The 25,666-nt window shown below is 42.3% G+C and overlaps 1 protein-coding gene across 1 annotated transcript in view; it reads left to right on the top strand.

Moving 5' to 3' along the window:
• The window catches only part of Cav1 (caveolin 1), a 30,681-nt gene extending 5,371 nt beyond the window's left edge, over positions 1-25,310 (top strand). The window contains exon 3 of the mRNA XM_051151897.1: positions 24,435-25,310. Within this exon, the coding sequence (XP_051007854.1) occupies positions 24,435-24,776 (342 nt within the window). The 3' untranslated portion in view covers positions 24,777-25,310. The remainder of the gene's footprint in view (positions 1-24,434) is intronic.
• Positions 25,311-25,666: the final 356 nt, after the last annotated feature.

Raw genomic sequence — 25,666 nt, 5'->3', positions numbered from 1 at the left:
CTGAGTATTAGATGTAGTTGTATTGTACAAAGTCTTAACATCTCACTTTGATTGGAATCTGGGGGTTTATGTGGCACAGTGGAAGACAATAAAAATGAAATGAGACATTATAACCAAACAACAGAGTCCTTCCTGAATCTCATACTCATTTTAAGGTTGGAGGTTCCCAAGCCAGCACTGGGAAGCTGTGGAAGAATTCATGCATGGAATTATTGATGTGAGAAGCTGGGATTGTGGAAAAGATTAAGGTGACAGTCCAGGTGCTATGTAGCTATGCTCGATAAGCAGGAAATGGTTGAAATACAAAGGATCCAAACTCACAGAGGTTCAACATGATAACTCAATTGTACAAAGCAATGAAAACGAAACAAGTTTAATAGCAACTACTCTTTAAAAATGTGAATATTGACCTTTTCCTAGACTAGCTATATGTAGTACAATGGTCTCTTGTGATGCCTGGTAGTCTCAGTGATTCAGAGCTCCCAGCTGACCACACAATCACAGGAAGAAACATCCACCAATACTACAGTGTGCCATGTGGCTGAACTACAGTATACAGTAGGCTGAGTACATTAAATGGATCCTTGGCTTGATATATTTTCAACTTACAATGGGCTCAATCAAATGCAATCCCATAGTAATTTGAGGAGCATCTGTATTTACTCCACAGTCCAGATGTGAAATGAAAAGATTGGTATGTACAGCAGGGATAGAATCATCAACGGACAAAACAGCACACTTTGTAGGAATGTAATGGTTCCCAGTCTAGCTTCTAGATCCTCTTTTCAATATTAATAGACAATAAGGGTTAAAGGAAGTTTAAAATGTTTTCCGTAGTTACAAGGGATGCTCAACAAAGATATTTTGAAATGTCCCACTAAGGAAGAACAGACAAGATTACACGATTCGTCATGGAGTATTGTCATGGAGAAGAAATGGGTTTAGTGATCCCAAGATTAGCACTAAGACAAATCAGAACATCTGGGAAAGGTCTTCATTCAAAAACGAAAATATTTGGTTGTTATTTTCTCTCCTAAAATGTGAGCATAATGACTCTTAAGTACATGCAAATACAATGCTTATTAAATCATGGAGTGAAGGCATGTGTACAACGAGCAGAATAATATCAGTGGGGTTTCCTGGTGCGCCTTTGATCTTTTTATATGAGAAAATGGTCTTAAAATATGATTGGTGTCACATATGCATCACTTATAAAGTAAAACCACTTTAATATAGATATAATCAAAGCACACTTCCAATACAATGGCGGTACCCTTTTCTGTTGGGATTGATAGCAGTTTTACTTGTTTGTTTTGTTTGTTTGCTTAAGGTGCTTCATAGGATGGTTATTAATATTTTTGCCATACCTGAAATCACACCTAGAAATCAAGATGTTTAGTTTATAAAACATCATCATTGTTGTTGTTTGTAGTTATTCTTGATTGAAGGTTTTTACACATAAGTGAGCAAAAGAAGATACTAAAATGAGGGACATTATTTATTTCTAAGCATATGGAGTGATTTTAAGTTCAGCCAACAATTAAATGTATAAGTATATTGTACATATAAGTGTCTTTAACTTCAACTGAATACAATTGTCTATTTTTTATTATGACAAAGTATACTATATATCCTCGAATTATAAAGGGTTCTTGATATGGCGTATTTTTCCCTTAACAACAGTTCTGGCTACATTTTTAGAGGGTTGAGTTATAAACAGCTGCAGTAGGGAACAGGATTTAAAATGTCCAGAAATTTCAAAAGCCACTTGCTTATGCATCCTGTCCACCCAAGTGTTTACAACAGCAGGCACTTTCTGATTCTTCCTGGTTTGCCCTATTTGGAAAGAGCAGTTCTCTGTGACTAAATGCCCAGATAGGTCTGAGCGCTAAAGAGAAGAAACTGTGTTCAGTGGCCTGTGGGGCTCCTGCTCCTTCTGTGACACTATATGTGCACTAGGAAAAGGGTAGGGAGGAGGAATTCTTATAAATATGGTTTATACCAGCCTGCATACACCCCTTTTTCTGTTCTGGGAAGCTGTATGGATATGCATATATGTATACATATACATTATCTGAAAGTGTTCGTTATATAATATGCATTGTACATAAGATGATATATACACACACATATGCAGCTTTGATGATGCCATTGAAATATCTTTGCAAAGATATTTTGTCTTTGAAAGATATTTGTCTTTGAAAAGAATATAGTAAAAGAGCCGACTCTCTTACAAAGCTGTCTAATATAGAGGAATTCAGAGATATGTAGTTAAAAAAAAAAAATGCTATGGTAAGAAAATACTTTTAAACAAGGTTCTTTTTTAGTTCTGTAAATTTATGATTCAATTACAGGAAATATTGCAGTTAACATTTAATAGTCTCTCTTCCCACGTTGGCTTTCAACTTTTCCCATTGAAAATGTGAAATCTGAAGCCTTGAATAATGCACAGGTTTGGTTTTTGTTTTGTTTTGTTTTTACAAACCCAAGATGTTGTACAAATTTAGTTACAGCAACAGTCACTAGAGGAATTCTTAAACGTCCAGATGCCTGGTCCTACCGGGTCTGTTAAATTGGAATACACAGAAGGCAGGCCCGAGTATCTACACTTTCAGGACTTCAAATAATCATTATTATATTTGATTGATTCTAAACCTGAAGCCAGGTTAGAAATAATTGTTCCCACATTGGCTTAACAACATAGCCTCTAGTTTCTTCTACCCCAAGAGAACAGATGAGTCATGTGGTAGAGATTTTGTTTGTTTATTTGTTTGTTTGCTCTGTTTTTTGACATTTCGCTTGAGAGAACACTATTTGGGGGTCTAGACATTTTAAGCCTTGCCAGAGAATTTTGAAATGGCATGGACTACTCTCAAGTCACCCTTGCTCAATGATTTTCCATTACTTGAGGCCATTTGAGTTTAGAGCCAACTGGAATCCCAGAGCTCCAGGGTAACCTGAGTGGGGCAACCGTATGTTCCGTGTTGCCCCATCCTGAACAACACTGATCAGTTTTGAGCAACTAAGTTTATTTTTTAACCTTGAACAACTATTAATGGTGCTCCCCACTTTATACCCAGGAGTGCCTCAATATGGGAGGGGGGAAAAAGCATAGAAATGTGTTGACAATCAGGTCTCACTGCTTCTTATGCCTGGGCTACACTAGACACCGCTCTACTCACTTACCTAAAAGATGGTACTGATGCTCTGCAACCACCCCCACCCCTCACCCCACCCCCACCCCCCATTCTCCAGTGTCACACATTTCCTGCCTTCATAGCAGCCAGCAAGCTGTCATCTGGATGGGCAGTTTCTAAACTCAAACTATACTATGCTAAGCCACTGGATTCTTTCCACGAATGACAGGGTTAAACAAACTGACATCCCTCCATCACATATTTTGTCAGTGAGTCAGTCAAAGGATTAAAATGTTTAAAACCACTTAACTGTTGTTCAGTTAGTCCAGGAAACATAAAACAGCATGCTTTCACATAAACCATTGTTTAGAGAGGGGGAAGTATTTTTGAATTTTGTCTTAAAGGAAATCTGTGTGATCCATGCTCTGGGTGGCTACCAGGGGATTTCGTTGGTAGAACAGAGTTATACCTGCAGAGAATACATATTTTCTGCCTCTCATGGAGACCATGTTGATGGTTCAGATATAAAATGCATCTTGCTTTCTTAATTGAACCTTCCAAGGATGTCTCTTGTTGGTCATTACTTCATGGAAAGGGAAGTACAAGTTCTTAAAGATACAAGCATGTTTCCTCTCAGCCATTGTTGTTTGTTCCGGGAATTAGAAACCAGACATTGTTAACTTTTAGGAGACTTAAATATGTTTCAGTGGCATATATCTCACAGTAATTTAAAAATGTAAATTTGTAAGGCCGTGTTAAGCATACAAACTCTTCCCGAACCCAGTACAGCATTATAATATAGGTAGACATTGGTAGATTCAATGCTAAGTATTTCGGCCATATATGTTGCAGATCTCAAACACAAGTACATTTTCTCATTCACAGTGATGCTTAAAGACACTGAGGCCAAATAGTGAAACACCAGGAGACCAAAGGCAAACTAACAAAAATTTTAAATGTCTTATGAAAAAAACTTCTCCCTGGCCTGGTCGTCTGTTCTGTGCTAGGCTAAGCAGCACACACCCCAGCTCCAACTTCCCACACCCCAAGGCTAGGCTGCATACACACCAGCTCCAACTTCCCCCACCCCAAGGCTAGGCTGCACACACACCAGTTCCAACTTCTCCCACCCCAAGGCTAGGCTGCACACATCCCAGCTCCAGCTCCCCACCCCCACCCCCCAAGGCTAGGCCACACACATCCCAGCTCCAGCTTTCCGGCCCACTTCTACTTGCACAGCACTGCCATGTATGAATGACCAGCCAGGCTCAGCCATTACCTGGGTAGCTGAATCACAGCCCCCATCTCCAAAGCTATAGGATATAGGGCAGGGATACACACATAGATAATGCTGAGGAAATCCATATCCCTAAAGGGCAGACAACAGTCAGGCACAAAGAAGCGAGTTCTTGACAGTCTCCAAAGTCAAGTGCATGTTTGCACAGAAAGGGTTCCCACCAAGAGCAGCCAGGGGTGTGAAAGTGACTGGTATCAGCAACAGTTCAGTGTAACCAGAGCCATATGGAAAAGCAGAAGCCAGCTCAGCATGGCCTTCTTCACCCAATAGGTGTCAGGGACCCAGGGGGGGCGGGGGTTTGGAGCCACAGAGTCACTAGATGGTTCATGTTCCTTCACCCTAGTGTGAGTAATGTGTGAGCAGGAGGGAGAGAGGAATGGGAGATGCTCTCCAGCATCTCATACAGCGTGCTTCAATGGCACTCATTGCACGTAGCCTCCGGTGGTCCTATGGGACGCTTGCAGTTGTAATTATTACCAGCACACTCATTTTGCAAAAAGGAAACACAGGTTACTCAGAATTGCTCAGAAAGTAGGAAAGTCACAGTTAGAACACAAATAGGGGAACCCAAAAACCTGGGCTCCTACACACTGTTACCCTTCACCCCTCTCTATCAGGTCCCACTCAGGGAAAACACTGGTGTTAGGAAACAGCTGAAATACATGGTGGCAGCCTCACACAGAGCACACACGGATTTTTGATGTGGTCTTCTATGCTGGGAGTAACGGGCACATCACTTGTAGGACCTGACTCCAGATCCTGATGGGTTGCTGGGAAAGAAAAAAAATGGATGTACAAACCAATGTAAATTCCGAGCCTTGCAAGTTCCCAGGAAGGCGGAGGGCACTAAATTGCAAAGACCAGAGATGAGCACAGATTCCTGAGGCATCTCAGTGAATCAGTGGAAGAAGCAGCAAAGGCATTCACTGAAGACTCCTTGAAGTTCTGGGATCACCCAGGCTGGTGAGAGCCTCTGGGGTGGGGCTGGGTGCCAAGGGCGGGATAAACACAAGAGAGCAACAAAGCAGGTCCCAACAAGTACAAAACAATTTCCCTGAAGGCTCTCGGTGTGCCTGCTCAGTCTCTATAGACATACGTGCCAGGGAGCCATACATTATGGAAACAGGAAGTTATTAAGAATAACCTTAGTTAGATGCTGGTAGGAGAAAGGTCTATTGAGTTCTGTAGGGAGTTTCTCTGAGGTTTCCTCCCTAGGCAATACGTATTTGTTCTCAAAAACAAATGCCAGAAATAAAAACAGGCTTAACCAGTGCATTTTTTACAAGGCAGCATTAATCCCTTAGAACAACTGAAATGTCCCATCAGCCAGCCGTGCCTCACTGCTTGCCCTCCCTGGATTGTTAGCAGTAGTGACTGGAAGTGGGCATACCACGATATATGTCAAGGAAAGGAACTGCAGTGGTCAGAATCATCACTGATTATCTTGTCGATTCAACAGGTTCTCCTTTCTTGTTTGTTCCTCAAAAAGCTAGGTTTTGTCTGCTTGCTTGTTTGTTTGTTTGTTGTTTTGGGAGGTGGGGTAGGGCACCACTAAAAACATTACAACCCATTATTTTCAGATAATCCTCTCCCATACCACCACCACCATTTCTGTAGTTAAGTAGATCTGAGAATGAGTTGTTCCCACAAAACATGCCCAAGAAATATTAGGAAGACCAACTTCCCCCTGGACCCAGAGCACAGCACGGGGAATCCCAGAGCACTAGGGGCCTCTTCCAGAACTCCAAGACTCCTGCAGCAGCCTCCTCAGATGCTTGTGCCTCATGAGAACCAGCAAAGTCTACACTTTTCTCACTGCTGGAGCCACCAGTTCACCATTCGCTAAGATGAAAGTGGCCTCCTCTCTCTCTTTTTCAGAAGGCTGGTCCACTCTCTCTCTCCCTTTCCTACCTCCTCTGATGCCTGAGGCCTGCAGAACCAGGCAATGGCCCTTATTTCTATAGCTGTCCCAGCCCAGAGCCAGCCACGAGCTGAGTTAGTCCTTTTTTTAAAAAATGAAAACACAGTTGGATTACATTAACACCTGGCTTCCTTTACAACTATAATTTGAAACCTTGTAACAAACAACAATCTGAAACAGTAATAAAAATGTCTCAAAACTCAGTCTGTGAAGAGAAGAAACAATGTCTTCTAAATGTGCATATGCTTATATACACACATATTTGCAAGTACTTTCAATACTGTGTGTATTTTAATATGTATTTTAATATTATTTTAAACTCCAGTATTAGATGAACACACATACAATACATCTGCCTTGGGCTTTCTCGTGTTGCCCTCCTGGGGCTCCCCAGATCAGGACTAAGCTGCAGTATATCCCAGGCACATTCCCAGGATGCCACCGGGTGCTGTTTGGCTTCCCCACTCCTTCCTTCACTTTCGCTTTGTCGCTTGAAGATAAGAGTGCAGGACTTAAGGCTTTACTTGCTTAGAAGATGGGGATAGCCACCCCTGTTCCAAAAGAGAGGTTTCCTTTTGCAGCAGGGCTAGTCCCTTACAGTTCACAAACATCTTCTCGCAGAAAAGATTTTTTTAAAAATGCAGAACACACAGAATGTAGAACCCTGGGGTTAGGGGTTACTATTTCATTACTGGTGTCTACACCACATGCAATGAAAGGTCAGCTTTATTTCAGACATCCGACCTATCCTTGTCTCCTGTAATAGCACATAGATCTACTACAACGTATCTAAGAATCATTGCCAACAGGATGAGGGTAAAAAAAAAATCTATCTGCATTATGATTGAGTTAAAAATATACAGGAAAAAGAAGTGCCATTGAGAAAGAATGTTGACGTGTAATGAGAATATTAGATGTGTGACTTGGTGTCAAACGTGCAGGGCAGGACCACAATCTTAGCACACAGAATGTTTGTCAGAGACTGGAGTGTACAAAGTCAAAAGGATTTTCACCTCACAAGTGACACGTTATGAGGACCTTATTAACATCTGTGATAAAATAAAATCAAAGTGACTTAGACAAATTACAGATAGCCTATACAATTAACGACCACTACAAAGCAATTGTGTTAAAGAACCACAGATAAAATATATAATGAGAAGCAGATAATTAAACACACACACACACACACACACACACACACAAAATAAGGGGGAAAGATTGTCATTTTCGAGGAAACATGTGAGCATAGAGGAATAGAGCTGGCCACCAGAAATGATTCCCCAGTCCTTGGTAGCACAACCATTAATTTTATTTATTTATTTATTTATTTATTTATTTATTTATTTATTTATTTTGAGAATCACGAGTGTAAACACACCCATAGTGGATCAACACAAAATCCCTTGGGCAACGAGAGACACAAACTTAGTCTGTCCATTGCTACAAAACATTAAACATCTCCAAATGATAACTTAAAGCCAGCAGGATTTGATGGCTCCAAAGGAAAGTCACTTTCAGGGTTCCTCACTGTCCTGTGCTGCAGGCTGCGTGGCCATGGACCCCTGTTTTGATCTTGAAAGGCTGTGGGGGTTCTGGAGAAGCCCTAGGGAAGATCAGAAGGCAGGTGCTCAGGAGTAAAGAGAAAGCCCCAAGGTGGAGGAGGCTGTTCAGTCGGAATCAAATTTTGGGAAAGACCATGGAAAGACAGCTACATTTGCTTATTGACAGGCTACTGGGAGATTTTTGTGAGGAATATTATCCCGACAGAGATGTCATTCAAGAAAAGAGGAGGCTAGCATGCATGGGTCACTTAGGAAAAAAGTAGAAAATACTTCCAAGTAATAATAGTGGTCAATCTCAGGAACATGTCACAAGAAGTGGCTTCCTGATAGTCGCGTGTTTATTTCTTTACTTGTCCGTACAACTCCAATCTTTCTCCCTCCATCTGCAATTACAACACACACTAACACACAGCCAAACACAGACATATCCAAACACCCTTCTCTGTTTCAGCACAGTGCCTGGCTTGCTTGGGTAAAGAATTGATGTAGCTTTGCTTTAAATGGTGGTGAAAAATGAACATGATAAACAGGCAAAAGCAGAACACTGGAAAATGCATGCATTGTAGTGACCGAAAGGTCAGCACGAAGCATTGTCTGTACGGCAAACCCTCCCTCCACGCCCTCATACACAGCACGTGTTCACAGAGCTTGCTGCTTGTATAAACCCCATTGTGATGGAACCCGGATGTGTACGCTCATGAGAGGGTGTAGCTTGCACAGAGAGGCTCTTTAACCATCTGGAGAGCATTTAAAAATGTTGCATATTAATTTGTAGAAAATCTGATGTGATTATTCTATGGTAGGCCCCAGGCTCCATGGAGGCTTCCTTTAAAGCTCCTAGATGTTGCTAATACACAGACAGAATTAACTTCCGACTGGTTTAGACCCTCAAAACTTATTAGTAAATAGCAGTGTATCACAGTAAGATTTTCAGAACCATGAAGGACATAAGATGAACATTACTTCGCTAGTTCCTTATAGGTGGGGGGCGTGGCTTAGCTATTTTACTGCAATATATTATTTTCTATTGTAGCAGCTACATGAGATCTGCTTTCCATGCAAACGGAAGTTTATGTCATTTATAAAATCCAGCTATGGGCTACCTTTCCTTTCGTGTATTTTACTTGTCTATTCTCCCCCAAGCGGACAACCTGTTGTTTAGAGCACCAAAATGTCACTTCCAGCCCCTTTTTCTTACTGGCGTGGGAGCTTGCAACTCACGTCGGCTTTTCCTCTAAAAGTGCTATGAGACTCCTGTGGTGCCAGTGTAACTTTGTGCTTTGGCAAAGCCCTACCTACTTCCTGTGTCTGTACAATCCAAACATAGAACTAGACGATCCCTAAGTCACTTCCATTTTTAAACATTTACAGCTCAAGCAGACTAACATTCTTACAACAGTTAGAAACACAGAAACGCACCTGACAGAGAGAGTTGGAAGCCTCTCATCAATAAAGTGTATGTGTGTGTGTGTGTGTGGGTGTGTGTGTGCATGTGTGTGTGTTGTACTGAGACAAGGTCTTACGCTGCCTGTCCTGGCACCCCCTGTGTAGGCAAGGCTTTGCTTGAATTCGTAGACATCCACCTGCCTCCGCCTGCCTTTCACGCACTAGGATTAAAAGCATGTGCCACTATGCCCAGCCAATCACCAGCAGTATTTCTATTACACATTTCCTACAGTTGCCCAGTTTCCACCTTTGCTCTTAAGTCTGCAAAAGAAAAAAAAAATGGCACTTAATTAAATCATTGTTGAAAGGCTGGACTCACAGGTGGCCTGCTGGACCCAAATGTTCCTCAGGACACATTCGGGTCTGAAGGCAGCCTAGCTCTGGAGGTCATTTCACCCTCTGACCTGGACTCTGAGCTCTGCACTCTTCTCTTTTATTGTGCTCACCTCCCAATTGGCTGATTGTGTTCCAAGATGAACGAGAACTCAGTTCCAAAGTTGGCAATAAAACTTCAAGATTTCTCTTTCCGATTTTGTAGCTAGCCAGTTCATCTAAGTTCATAAAGGGCATAATCGCAGCTTCAGTTAGAGAAATGGTCTAATAAAGACCTGACTGAAGAGAAAATTCACAGACTTTATGAAGCCACCAGTTGTCAGATTCAACTAGTTCACGTGGCTCCTTTCTGGAGCTCTTTTAGGGCCCATCTGTGAGCAATAGGATGAGATGACTAAGAGGCAAAAGGAAAGGCAGCATTACTTTGAGTCACATTTTCCTGTCAGGGAGTTGTAAAGTTTGTTTCTCTCCAACTGACAGAAAGTTTAGCATTTAAAGGCTCACATGATTTTAATCCCAGCACTTAGCACTCCAGCTATGTGGCTCTGAAAGTCACTTGTGTTCTAGAACACCTGAGCAGTTCTAGGGGATGGACCAGCTCTCACAAGCAAAGGTTCCCCCTGCCCCCCCCCCCCCGACCCTGTGAGCTTGGGCTTGAATTGGAATTCTCATAATACACACAACGAAATCAAACCATGTTTCTTGGCATTACCCAGCCTTTGTGCATGCTTTTACCAAAATTATACCTGGATTAAACAAACAAACAAACAAAAAACCAAGACCTTTAAGACCTTTACCAGTGAATTCAGTTTCTAATTCTTGCGCCAGACAATAACACACTCAGAACTGTTCCCTGCAGAGCATGTTATCAAGACAGTGATTGTTTTGTAAAGAAGAGCTTAGGCATCCAGATGCCCAGTGTGGTGGCTGCAATGTGGATGGTGCCGAGAGGCTCATATACTTAAATGCTTGCTTCCAGGTTGGTGGAACTGCTCAGGAGGAATTGAGCAGTACATCCTTGTTGGAGGAGCATGTCACTCAGGGTGGGTTTGAGGTTTCAAAAGCTATGCTAGGCCCAGCCTATCTGTCTTTCTGTCTCTGTCTGTCTGTCTCTCTCTCTCTCTCTCTCTCTCTCTCTCTCTCTCTCTCTCTCTCTCTCTCTCTCTCTCTCTCTCTCTCTCTCCAGTGTGCCTACAGGCTGCCATACTCTCCCCATCCTATGATGGTTATTCACTCACCCCTGAAACCATAAGCAAGTCCCCATTTAAATGCTTTCTTTTACAAGCTGCCTTGGTCACGGTGTCTCTGCACAGTAATAGAAGAGCAGCTAAGAGAGCTAGTTTCACTAATTCATTCGTATACTTAACAAGTATTGACATCGTGATCCACTAAGTTTCAGAAATTTGGGAGTCTGGTAGCAGAAACAGTAACCAGCACACACACACACACACACACACACACACACACACACACACACACGCACTCACGCTAAGGGTGATAACCTATGTCATGGAAAATGAGAAACAGAGAAGCAGCCAGGTGGAAAGTGATGGGAGAAGCAGGCCAAGCACATCCGACAGCCAGTAAGAGGCTCTGTAGTGGGAATGGGCCTGGGCCTGGGCCTGGGCGATATTATCCTTGATTTCCCAAAGTTCTAGAAGCTAGTGATCCGGAACCAGGGGAGACAGTGACTTCATCGCTGACCCAGGAGTAAATGATTGCACCCCAGAAGGCTGCCCCCCCCTCAGTGATTTCTAAGTCTGCAAAGCCAAAGTTTGTGTCTGTTTCATTTCCACTGTTCCCTTTCGATGACCTAGATCCAGACCTTTGACTTTGACCTGGGCCTGTTTCCTCATATTATTTATCCCATCCTCAAAAAGTAAATGCCCCCCCAAACATTAGATGAAATAAACGGCCCCACAAGGCCAGAGCAGAGCAAAGCAAACATCTCTGCAGTAAACAGACAGGCACTCCAGGCTGCAGAGGTTTCTAAACACAAGTTCTGCCTCATCACAGCATACTATGACTTTCTAGGGCAGGAGAGTCTCAGCCAGGTGCAATTTTGCCTCCCTTCCAAGAGGACATCTGGCCATGCCTAGAGGCAGCATTATGTGTCACAGTTTGGATGATGTTACTGGTACCTAGTGATTAGCCCTTAAGGACATACCCATCTTGCCATGCACCCCCAACTACAAGGTCTCATGTAGACTCAAACACCAATCTACCAATCACATCCATGTAGAAGTCAGGGATCTGTCTGGAGAGTCATTCTACATAAAGTGTCCATTCTATGCAATGGGCTATGATTCTCCCTTCAAGAATATTAGCTTGTGTCCTTTTCTCCTGTTTGCCAAGTGGTGCTCAGGCTTGCGGAGATTTATTTCATTCATTTTCTATTTGTTTAATAAATAGACTAAAAGCACCAGAAGGAAAATATTTCACTAGTGAGGTAAAATGAATGCTGTTTGTAACACTTCTTTGACTGAGATGAATGGTAGGTAGCAACATCTGCCGTCTGGTAGGACACTGTAGCAAGTTAAAAAGGAGTTCCTGCTCTTTAAAAAGCTGTCATTCAACCAAGCATGTTTAGGAACTACGGAGTAGCCTGCAAATGGCAAAGACATTTATTTCTGTCTGCTGCATATTGAATAAAATATAAAGAACTTTTTTTTTAGTATGGTAATCATTCATATCTGTCCCATGACATGCCTAGAAGCTTAAAAAAATAACAAACACTGAAGCATAAACAAAGAATCCTCTGAGTAGGTGAGACCTCCGAGTGAGCCCTCTAATTGGGTGTTTGCACGAAATAAGATTTCCATGCATTTAATGAGGCAGGCCTTTTTCTATTTGGGACAGCGTTTGCCATGCTCTCAATGGCTACAGTCATTTCTCCTCTTTCACAGCAAACACAAAGGCGCCCAAGTAACCATTTCTCTCTGTCCAAGTTCACTAACACGCAGGCTCCAGCTTCCTATCTCTGGCCCTTTCTTGGTCTATTTTTATACTGTTGTCTGTTCTCTGTCACCTATTTGATGACACTCAGCATCAACAAGTGGCACCAAATGGACACCAGGAGTCTGTGGGGAATAAAAGGAATCAAGGGGTGCTCAGCCTGCCTTGTGCAGCGATATCTGCAACTAGATGCTTTGTGATAAGGAAAATGTGAAGGATGCGGGTGACCTAAGAAGACTCCTGGCCAGCTAGCCTCAGTGGCAAAGCATAGTTTTAGCTTGCCGCCTGGGATCACCCTAAGAAAGAGTAGGCAACCTATATGTAGAGGTATGGAAACGTTCAGAAATCCCCAAACCTCACATTGAAAACAGGTTTTAAGCACTTTGAGAGGGAGCTATATGCCTTACCTAGGAGTTGCCCCCACCAAACCGGTACAAGCTGAGTGACTTTAAAGTAATGGGTGTCCATTGCCTCCTGGACTGAAGGTCCAGGTCCCAAATCAAGCCCATGGCAAGGCCGCGCTCCCTGTGAGGCCTCGGGAGACCCTTGTCTTTTCCTTGTTTCATGTGCTTTGCTGAACACTCTTGGCAGTCCTTAAACGGCAGCAGCTTAACACCATTCCCTGCTGCCTCCGCCATCACTGGCCTTGTTGCTACATTTACTGGGAATCAGGATTTACCTTAGCTTATAATGGGGACGCAGTTCAATGCATGGCAAGATATAAACGCCCGTGTTATCAGGCCAGAGATATTCAGCCTACTATGATGAAATGTGAGGTAAACCTCAGAGTACATCTTACTCCTTCCTGACCAAGACACCTGGACCAGTGCTCCTGGTACAGCCAGCACTATCCTAGACATTTGCCATAAGTTAACTATTAAGTACTCTGAGCATCCCTATGGAGCTGTCACCACCATACCTGCTAGCTCTAAGTAGGAAACCAAGGAAGGGGCAGGTTAACAGTGCATGTGATGTGACACTGCCCCGAAAGATGGCAAATCCACCCTCTGTGATGCCAACCCAGACAATGAGTTGCATTTAAAAAACAATATTACATTCATTCAGACCTGCATACTGAGGGTATGAGGTCCTCTGTACTAGCGGCTTTGGTTTTTTGTTTTTTGTTTTTGTTTGTTTGTTTGTTTTTTCCCTAGACCTCCTGCATCAAATGAGAAATTGTCCCTCTGGAATAAGTGGGTAATAAAATGCTGAGGCGGGGAGAGACACAGAGAGAGAGAGAGAGAGAGAGAGAGAGAGAGAGAGAGAGAGAGAGAGAGAGAGAGAGAGAGAGAGAAGAATGAGAAAGCAAGCCTCCCTCTCCTCCCCTCCCCTCCCTTCCCCTCCTCTCCCTTCCTCTCCCCTCCCCTCCCCTCTCTGAGGTTCTGGCCAGGGAAGAATGAGATTTTTGAGGACTGAACACAAGTGAGACAGATGGATGCCAAGGTGAAAGTCCAGGCTTCTCACTACAGACATTTTTCTGCTTTGTAGTCTACACCTCAGAACCCCTGACTTGCTCACACCCATCAGCTCACGCTGAAGCTCTGGTTATGGATGCACCCTTCTCCCCTGCTCCCAAGAGACAGTCCTGCCTGCGAGCCTGTGCAAGACAAAGCTACTTCCACTTCGAGGTACCAGGCCTTTAAGCCAAGAACATGAATCAATGTTCCGACCCCAGATTTACATTCCTCTAAAGTTCGAGTGGGTCAGCGAAGAGTTCGTGTGGTCGCTGGCATTTATAACATACTCCAGACCCTGCCTCCGGCACTGGCTGCAGAAGCCCTGCGGCCTCCTGCCCAGCGGTGCCAGTTTTGCCCAGTAAAGTCTGCCTCTGGGAAAACACATGGCAATTGGGGCAAAGTTCCTGTGTTCTGGTAACATTTAACTGTGTTCTTTCTCATCCTCCTCCGTACACACATGCTCATACATAATATTATTCCATTGGCTTCAAAGGCCTCTCAACATGTTGGAAATTTGTGTGGGAGCTGGGAAGGGAGTTGGAAGTTGGTGTGCACTCTTTCTGTGTGTGGCTTGACTTGGTACACAGATTAGAATTTTGAAAATACGCATGCAATTTTTTAAGGCATACCTTTGGTTTTTATTGGGCATAGAGTGATGGAGACACACCATGATTTCTACTGAGTGGTTTTTCATAATGACCACAGTCAATTTTTTTTTTTTTTTTTTTTTTTTTTGACCAATGATCCGTATTTGTAGGTTGAAATTAGGGAAAGCTTTTCTGAGGGTGTTTCCATTGATTTATTCATTAGCGTCCAGACGTCATCCGGCATAAAAGGAGCTCACAAAAGGAAAAAGGAAGAAAGCCAAGGACGCAAGCCTCAGAGAACAGAACATAGATACAGCAGGACTGTCATTAATTGCAAGGAGCCATCACACGCCCCAGCACAGTTTATCCCTGAAGAGAGAGAAGTCTTGTTTAAAGTGAAAGCCCTAGGGGGCTGGAGAAGTGGCTCTGTGGTTAAGACAGCATAAAGCTCTTTCAGAGGATACAAGTTCAGTTCCCAGCATCCCTGTCAGATGGCTCACAACCACTTGTAACTAACTCCAGGCCGTACTATGCCATTTTCTAGAGTGCAGGTGCCTGCACTCATATCCATATATTGACATACTGACAGACCGACAGACAAATGGTTTTTAAGTAAATTCAAAATAAAATGGAGGCCCCAAATCAGGCTTGTAGTCTTAGCACTCAGAAGGCTAGTACAGAAGGATTTTCAGTTCTAGACTAGCCTGAGAAAAGTGCAGACCCCAGACCCCACCCAAGAGAGTCTAGCGAGAACACTGAGAATATACATTTTAACATGTCTTTTCCTTAGAAGATCCTCCTGGCATGTTACTCACGCTGAGAAATTCTGAGCATCAAGAACCATAAACTAGTGCATTTTGGAGTATTAGATTTAAAAGTCTAGATTTGATTGTCCAGGTGTGTTTTCTAGATCAAAGTGGCTCTTAATATTTCAATGTTTAGGCAGGGTTCTCCAGAAAAACAGAGCCAATGGGATGTATGTCTTATAAAAGAGGATTTATTAGACCATCTTACAACACAGGAACTGTGTAATCTAACAACAAGCATCTGCACACTGGAAAGGCTGAGAATCCAGTAGCTTCTCAACCCAGAGAACGGGATGTCTCAGCAGTCCCAAACAGGTGCTAGGAACCAGGAAGAATCCCAGAGAGCCGCTAGTGTCCAACCCACGTTAGAAGGCCAAAGAAAGTGGAGTTGGATGCAACCAGGAAGAAGCAAACACAAGCAGACAATATTGCTTTTTCTTCTGACCTATTCATGTCTCGAGTACAGTTGGAAGGTACCACCTGCCTTGAGTCAGAACATCCCCTATGGCCAAGATGTGGGTTAGAGTCTAAGTCCTAGGTTACTTGTAAACAGCATTAAGGTAACAAGACACGCTATCACATTTGGTTATAAGCTCAAGCCATTTGAGGCTCATAGGTGGATAGTATTGCACACAGTAACTAGTCTAATGCTTTTTCTTTTCTTTTTTTGTTTTGTTTTGTTTTTTATTATTTTATTTATTTTTTTAATGCTTTATCTAAGATTGTGTAAATTATAGAAAGTTTAAGATGTTGTCTTTCCTTCTCACACACTTACGTATTTTAGCCTGAGCACCAAGCCCTAAGAAATTCCCACAGAATGCAGTCAAACCTAATCCAGGAAATGTTTACATTAATATCAGAATGATAAATTAACTATGAATGAAGTGGCTCAACGTGTTTTTTAATTATTTTTTGTGTTTTGTGTTTTGTGCACTGGTGTTTTGTCTGCATGTATATCTAACTGAAGGCATCAGATACCCTGGAATAGGAGTTACAGACAGTTGTAAACTGCCATGTGGGTGCTGGAAATTGAACCTGGGTCGTCTGTGAGAGCAGCCGGTGTTCTTAACCACTAAGCCATCTCTCCAGGCTCCTCAATGTGTTTTTCATCTATAGAAATGAAATTAAAATAGAATTAACATTCTATTATTTAGAAGAGAACAGAATAGAACGGTAGAATAGAATAGAATTAGGTATATACTTACTTTACATGTTTTACATAGGTATGAAATTTGAATTGCCTAATATAAAAGACAAAATAAAGATGATAACATTGTTTTAGGGTTGGAGTCGTTCCTTACACCTTTGTACCCAATTATCTTCAAATGTAATAATGTAGCGCAACAACCGTTATTAAACTTTCTGTTTGCTGGGAACCACAGTGTGACTTAGCTGAGTGGTTGTTCAAGGTCTCTCGACTAAATCGTTTCCTCTCAAGCTGTTGGGCTGAGATTTTCAGTATCTCTACAGTTGAAAGCCAGAGCCCACCTTTAGTTCTTGCCTGTGCCATCCTCTTCAAGGTAACCCCCATGGCAGATAACTTCCCACAGCACAAGTCAGAGAGCAAGAAAGGCACACAAGGTGAGGTGCTACAGTGTTTTGTAAACTCATTAGTGACACCCATCACTTTTGAAGGACCATCACTAATTCTAGCCACTCGAGCAGAGGCCATTGCACAAACATAAGCATCTGGAAAGGGATCCTTGTGACCTATTTTGGATGCTATGATATTTTAATTTCACTTCTGTAGACGAAAAACACATTGTGCTGTTTCATTCGTAGTTAATTTATCATTCTGATATTAATGTAAAGTAAACACTTCCTGAATTAGGTTTGGCTGCATTCTGTGGGAAGGAAACATTGAGGCCAGACATGGAACATGATTCTGAATGTGCACGCACTGTGCCTATCAACAGAGAGGCGTGTCCTAGGAATGAAACCTAGAGCTGTGCTTTAAAACAATCATCTGTAGGAAAAGCTACATGGTCCATATATCTGGTATTGCCTCCATAGTTGATCAATAGCAAAAGGAGCATTTTTTTCTATCCCCCTGTCCTTTTCATTCATGTCACCTCATGGTGATGAGATGACATCACTTTATGTCATCAGCAGTGCTATTCTAAGCAGGGTGAACGAGGTCTCCCTATAAGCCTCTGTCTCTTTTCTTAAGGAACAGAAAGCTTTCCTGGTAGCTGGGGTGGTGGCTTAGAAGTTAAGAGTTGTTACTGCTTTCACAGAGGACCGGAGTCAGACTCCTGACACCCACAGTTGGGGGCTCGAAACTGCCTCTAACTTCAGCTTCAGGGAATCTGATGTCCTATCCTGGATTCTGCCAGAATGTGCATTCTGGATAGTCTGGATTATGTAAACATGTGCACATACTAACATACGCACACACAAATACATACATACACACACACACACACACACACACACACACACACACACACACACACACACACAATCTTTCAAAGAAAAGCTTTGTTGAAATTTCAGCCCAACACTAATTTAAATCTTATTGGTCAGAACTTAGTCACATGTGTATTCTCAACAAACAACTCACGAATAAGACAAATATAATAATACCAGTTATAAAGTAACCGTGAGCTAACTCTGAAATCAGGAGACAGTTCCAGTTACCTCAGTGGTGTCCCAATACAATCAGAGTTTTCATTAACAGCATAAAAATATTTTCCCCACTAAAACTAAATATGAAAACATTGTTACACATAAAACTGCAAAGATACTTGAATATTTTTGACTGCCTCTTATTCAGAAAAACAATTGTCCACATTTGGAGAAAAAAATTATCATTTCTTCTATTCCTGTGTACATGTAAACTGCCTATAAAATATTACCTTAAGGTACATTTAACAGGATGGGATCGTGTGAGATTTATTGCGTTTACCAAGCATTATCAAAACATAACAAGACAGACTGCCTTTCTTGACATCTGTTGCTAGATTTTGTTATGTTTCAGAAACAGCCAGTGTTGTGCAAAGGTCTTCCAGCGTCATTTATAAAAATCTAGTACTATAAACTGTTGACTCTGAGAAAACATCCATTGAGACACAGGAACATTATTGAAGTACATCCATGCCTTTGAGCTGTAGGTCTGCATACGGGTTATTACCAAAATGGCAACATGTTCCTTTAACAACAGAACAGAAAGACAATTCTTTGGTAGAATATCTAGGCTTCATCTGAGGTATTCATTCTGAAAACCACAGGGTACCTGTGCCACTTGGATATGTTGTCCTGTCCCATCTTTTAAGAAAAGCAAATTTCTAGTTCCTATGCCATTCAAAATCTGAGTAAGCAGATAAGGTATTACTCTGGGTGAGGCCAGCAACGCCAAACTGAACGTAGTTCTGCTATGTGAGTGGTCCTCTAGACAGTGGCAGGGTAAAGTTACACATCAACCAAGGTAAGTTACAACACAGAGGGGTAAATGGGAGAAGCCCCCCGGGAAATGACTCAAGGGTGGCTGTTTTGATGGAAAGTTAATCAGTCTGATGCTGTACGTAATCAGTGAGCATCCAGGGGATTGGCAGAAAAGGCACCGTCACTTGTTCACAAATGGACCCTGCAGGGGCTCTGGAGATGAAGAAGTTGTTTAAACTCGGGAAAAAGACAAGAAGCCGTTCTTGTAGGTCACAGATCCCAGCTGCCACACTGACTGGGAATGGATGGTGATGGCAGGCAGTGGTGGCAGAGGCCGGGAGGGCTCCTGAGCCTGAGTCCCAGTCCTGTGCCTGTCATTTGATGGGAAAGTAGCCTTGCTCTAGCCATGGCAGTGGTGGCCATTGATTCCTGTATCTTAAACTAAACTCCAGTTTTTAAGGATCCTTTGCTTCAAATTTCTATGAATCTACTAAATAACAATACCTTGGTTGATGTGGAATTTTGTCCCACCATGGACTAAATGACTGTTCACTTAGCAGAACAATGTTTAGTGCAGTGCACTTTGAATGCAAGTCAAACCTTACACTAAAATATTTTTGAAGTATTCCTCAGGGTTGAAGAGACACAGGTTACAAGTGTCTGTGTGCAATCATGAGCATCAGAGTTTAGACCCCCAGCACTCCACCCACAGGTATGCACACCCAGTTGAGCATACGTGCACACACACATGTACACACACACGTACACACATACACATACTTGCACACCCATGCGTGCGTGCACACACACATACGCACGCACACACGCATGCATGCACGCACAAGCACACACACACACACATCAACCATTTAAAGTATCCGTTCCAATTTTCTTCACTCTGGCTGAAGTATAAAAATGTCATGATCACAGTATAAAGAGGGCATCTCTCTAAAACATGTGCAGACATACTGCCAAGCCAAAGTCTTAGAGGGCAGGGGAGATGTGTGGGTACTTAGAGATACAACAGGTATGCAAACAAAACAGAAACAGAAACAGAAACAGTGTGACGTCTTGGGCTACTCAATCCCTTGGGAACAGTAAAAACAGCATTCTAATTTCTACTTCTCTACTAATTCCTTTGGGACCATGAGGTTGTCTGCTCCGCTCTGCTCATTCGAATTATCCAGTGCCTCAGTTTCCTTATCTACCATTTAGCTTGCCAGTCCCTGGCTGCATTCCCAGGACTGTGAGAACATAGTATTCACAGCAGTATAAATATAATCAGTACACGAGACTCAAAATATCCTTGTTCCCAGTTGTCCTGACTTAAAGCGGTAACGTCAGCAAGAGCCATTCCTTTAACAACCACAGTGGGAGTGCCCCTCCGCCTCAGCGAAGATAGAGCACCAAGACTATTGTAAGACTTTGGATTCCCAGCAGTGCAGACGCAGAAGGGGTGTAGACCTGAAACCTGACACATTCTGGCTTCACTCTCTAACATCTGGGTGAGCAGGAGCAATTTAACCCCCCTCAATACCTTTACCTGCAAAAACAAGTAAGAATGGACATCTCAGAGGCTTGTGAGGAAGCGGATCACAAACACAGGTTGGTCCTCTTGAGCTAGGGCAGGTGCTGAATTCACAGCCTTTACGGGCTGTGTCAATCACACTTGCTTATCTATTGAAAACCCTAGGCAGCAGATCAAGAAGTTCGTGGCTGTTGCTTACCAAGCACGTGGTGCATTTCAGGCGGTGTAGTCTGTTCAGTGGCAGATACCGCTGAAGAAACTAAGCAGGCTTGTTTCTGCCCTCAACTACACCTAACTTGCCTATACTGTTTCATTCTTTTAAACCACTGTAAATTCTTTTTCTGTTGTTTGTTTTTTGGTTTTTGGTTTTTTTTGGTTTTTTTGTTTTTTTTTCAAGACAGGGTTTCTCTGTGTAGCCTTGGCTGTCCTGGACTCCCTTCATAGACCAGGCTGGCCTCGAACTCACAGCAATCCACTTGCCTTTGCCTCCCGAGTGCTAGGATTAAAGGCTTGCGCCACCACACCCGGCACAACCACTGTAAATTCTTAAGACTAAATTAGCCACTAGCTGAATATATTTACGCATTTCTCTTCATCATTTTTGTGCCAGAAAACATGCACAGAGTTCACTGGAGTATTTGAATATTGCACTCACTACCTCTTTTTCATTTTGTTTTTTGTTTTGTTTTGTTGTTGTTGTTGTTGTTTTGGAAGGCAATGAAAATGCATCTCCCTAGAAACTTTCAAAAGGACCTCAAAAGAGAAAAAAAGAAGTTCCAATATGCTTGCTGAAAAAGTACTTAGATGTTCAGCTAAAGAAATTGTTGTCCCAAAATGTTACATTTAAACACATGTTCCAAGAGCTGACTATACCTCATTAATATGAGCCAATTACATATGTGCAGACATTTGTATACACCCCCACACACATGTTGTAGCACTGCCTCTGAGGCCATGCAAAGAGATTATTAGTTACCAGAGGGCTAAAAGGGTGTCAAGCCTTTAAATCTATTACCATGCCTTTCAATTATTATCAATACTCTTCATTTTCAAAAATATTTTTTCATAAAGTGGTTCAGTATTAAAGAATGCATCAACCTTTTCTAGACAGATTTGAGCCTCAAACCGACCTCCTGTTCAGCTGACAACCCACTGCCACTTCTGGGATGATAGGTAATAGATCTTCCCTTAAAAAAAAAAAAAAAAAAAGCAATAGACCTTTGTACTTTGCACACTCAAAGAGTTGTGTGCTCCTGAGATATTTGTAAACCACTACCTATTGATTATAGTTTGATTCCAGACTTAAATTTTACTGATAATTTTGAAATTTTGATTCCTTCAGTTTCACATATAAAATAATGACATTTTTCAAAGTAAAAATAAAGGAAGACATTTTGCTTGAATTGAAGGAAAAATCATAATTTCTCATTTTTCATCACTTTGGAAAGAATTTATACCGTGTGTGTGTGTGTGTGTGTGTGTGTGTGTGTGTGTGTGTGTGTGTGTGTGTGTGTGCAGGAGCACACACATGTACATGTGTGTATAGATGTTAGAGGACATAGCAGAGGTTGTTTCTCCAAAGCCACCCACCTTTTTAAATTAAGGACAAAGTCTCTCACTGGTCTGAAACTCCAACTAGACCATGCTGGCTGGCCTGCTGCGCCCTATGTCTGGGTTTTGGTTTTTCTTTCAAGTGTGTTCTGAAGACCAAACTCATGTCCTGTGCCTGCACCTGAGCTATCTTTCTGGCTTCTACACGCTGTTAAAAAACACACACACAAGTGAATGCTTTCCTCCATCTACTTCTAAATGTGCTGAGGAAAAAGTACAATGACAATAAATCTTTTTGCCTTCATTTACAAAATTATAACCAAACTCTCTTTGCATATTGTACTTACTATTAGGACATTGGGCAATAGAACAAGAGACAAAATGTTCTAGAAAATAAACTTTAAACCTGGGAAACGTCATGTACTTTTTCCAAAAGACATTTTGGTGTGCTAAATCGAAGGTGGCTCCTTGGCAGCCTGAAGTAACCCACGTTCTAGCCTTGACTCAGCTCTACTGGGCTGTAGCTGGTAGCCATCCGCATCAGTGGATTTCAGACTATGCTAGAGCCCTTTGCATAGCAGCCACCAGGAAGAAGTTGCCCCATATCTACCCTGCCTTGTTGGTGATAATTGCTCTTAATCCTGTGCTTCGTTTGGTTTAATTGAAGCCTACCAAGTAACTATCTCGGTGAGCTGAAGTCCAGAGATGAATGTTATTGCATAAGAGCTGAGTTTGTACTAGGGTTCCCCTATTGCTGTACGCCTGTGTTTAGAAAGTCATTGCATGTCTCTGCTTCTATAAAGCGACAGAAGCCTACTGTTTAAGTAGATCCGAAATGCCAGATCACCTATTCACAGAAGCATTTGTGACTGGAAAGTGCTCTGTGACTGCAAAGCTGGCTGATTGCTTCCCGGTGGCTTCCCAAAGGGGATTTCTGAAGTATTCGTGATTCTTGGACCATTGGTATTTGTCTTGGTAAATACCAAAAACCATAATCTCAGTTTCTCTAATTCTAAAAGTAAGATTCTCTCCTGCTAACTTAATTTTTTTTTCTTTCTACTTTTCTCCTTGCTCTAATGTCACTGGTGTTCTCCCCAAAAGTCAGATCAGAAAGTCGAAGGTCACCCTTTGCTCCTCTCTTCGAAGTAATCAAGCCCTAAAGCTTCTTCCCATGAGATCCAGGAATTATTTTCTCTTTCCTCTCTTGTTTATTTCCTTCCACTGTTTTCTTTCTTCTTTCTCCCTTCTTTCTTTGTTTTTTTTAAATGACCACTTTCTCATCTTGACTTTACCATCTTCAATTGGACTGTGTCACCATCTCCCTGCTGGTCTCTTTTCCCTTTTGTCCAGTACACACACCACAAACACACACACACACACACACACACACACACACACCTCAAACACACACTTACAAACTATCAAATTCCTCTCAAGAAATCCTGTGTTGAGGCAGAGAGGAGAGGAGAAGGCTGCAGTCTCAGACCACAAGGGTGCGGATCACTTTTATAGGGAGAGGACCAGCGAGCAAGCCCAGAGACACCTAGGGATCCGTCCTGTGGAGCTGATACCCAGAAGGTTTATTCTTGTTTGTTTTTAATTCTTTTTCCCTCCTGTATAGGATAGCTGGGTTGTATAATAAAGTCTAATTGTTAAAAAAAAAAAAAAAAGAAAGAAAGAAAGAAAGAAAGAAAGAAAGAAAGAAAGAAAGAAACTCTGTGTTGCTGTGGCTGCCCTTCCCTTCTCTAGCATCCTCGTAGATTGTCACCGTATGGAAAATACTATACGTTCTGGCCCCACCTATCTTACTGATGTGGTAACTTGGGTCTACTCCGCCTGTGGCACTCCTGGTCCTCATTCTTGCTTGCTCCTGAGGCTTGCCTCCCAGCATCTCCATGCTCCTTCTTTCCTTTCCTCATCACACACATTTCCAAAGCTCTGCTCTAGTCTTTCCAGCCCACAGTCATCTCAGTGCCTCACAGATCACTGTGACCCACTTCCTGAAAGGATTCTGCTAATCCTGTTTGGAAAGGCGTAGTGGGGTTTAAGCTAACTAGTTCTTATTACTGTGTGTATGATTGTCTTGGAAGGCTGTAAAAATTATGTCAGATTCTTTACATTTTACTCTATGTCCTCACTCATGTTTCTGAGTTTTGCTTTAAAGCAAGAAGTTTAAATGTATCTATGTGCCCTGAAAGCCGTAGTTCTCAACTGTCGACAGAGTAAAGAAACACCTGGGGAGTATGTTAAACTTTCTTACAGCTCCACCCTGGAATCATCAGATTTGAGAAGAACCCACATAATTCATGTTCTCAGTAAGTTCCAAGGACCCAGATGCTGTTGATGACTGCTGGTTGTCTCACACAGGGCTGGCCCACTGTCTTAGACATCTGCATCTATCTTAAGTGCGCCCCCCCCCCCCGCCTTCCTCTGTTCACACTCACATTCTGCCACTTCTTTCTTTCAGATCGACTTCGAGGATGTGATCGCAGAGCCAGAAGGGACACACAGCTTTGACGGCATCTGGAAGGCCAGCTTCACCACCTTCACAGTGACGAAGTATTGGTTTTATCGCTTGCTGTCCACCATCTTTGGCATCCCCATGGCGCTCATCTGGGGCATTTACTTCGCCATTCTCTCCTTCCTGCACATCTGGGCGGTGGTACCATGCATCAAGAGCTTCCTGATTGAGATTCAGTGCATCAGCCGTGTCTACTCCATCTACGTCCACACCTTCTGTGACCCACTCTTTGAAGCTATTGGCAAGATATTCAGCAATATCCGTATCAACATGCAGAAAGAAATATGAGTGACATTTCAAGGATGGAAGGGGTTTTCCCCTTTATTATTTCCTTGGTGCCAATTTCAAGGTCCAAATTGCTATTACAGCAGCAATTTATGAATGGTTTGTCTTGGTCCAGAACAAAGAAGTCATTCCCTCCATTTTCATATGTACTACTTGTCTCTTTTTGAGCTACTGCATCTGGTTTTTAACAGTATGGAGTGTTTAAACCCATTCCTACTATCTCTTTTTTATGTGGATCATTGTTTTATTGGCTAAAATATAAACATATTGTTGAAAGATACTTTGAGATAAACAGGAAGAATTGGGAGGAGGGGAAGAGGACCAACAACCTCAACTGCTTACTCTAACAGGATGATGTCATAGGAAGGGAAGAATTCCAGGATGGATACGGCCATGTGTTAAGGGGCAAGTAGGCAGGTTTCAAACAGATATTTCCCAGCCATCTGAGGAGGCAGTTGTTGTCCATCACTCTTAACAATCTAGTGGGATCTCTTGATTACCACCAAATTGAAGACCATAATTTTCCTGTTTATGATACCATAATGTCATATCTGCCATGACATTTTAACCTATTACTTTGTGTGGCTGAATATTTCTTATACTGATAAGACCTACGTGCCTTCTAATTTTTCATGTTATCTTTTCAAATACAGCCTAACTCATCCACTTTCATTACGCCAGCAGCTTTCCTAAAAACAGAACATAAAATCAAATTGCTAGAGCTTTATACTTGTTTCAGACTCTGAGATACAGAACCTGTTGAAGTTGACATCTGTGCTTGGTCAGGTAGCATCTTTATGTTAAGCCTGGTCAACGTTAACCCCATGAAATGATTTGAGCCAAACAAATGGGGCTGAGCTCTCTCTGGGCTGGCAGGGTAGACGTCTGCTTCC

Source organism: Acomys russatus, chromosome 10, assembly GCF_903995435.1.
Source record: "Acomys russatus chromosome 10, mAcoRus1.1, whole genome shotgun sequence".
Classification (NCBI taxonomy): domain Eukaryota; kingdom Metazoa; phylum Chordata; class Mammalia; order Rodentia; family Muridae; genus Acomys; species Acomys russatus.
This window is presented reverse-complemented; position numbering and strand designations above follow the sequence as displayed.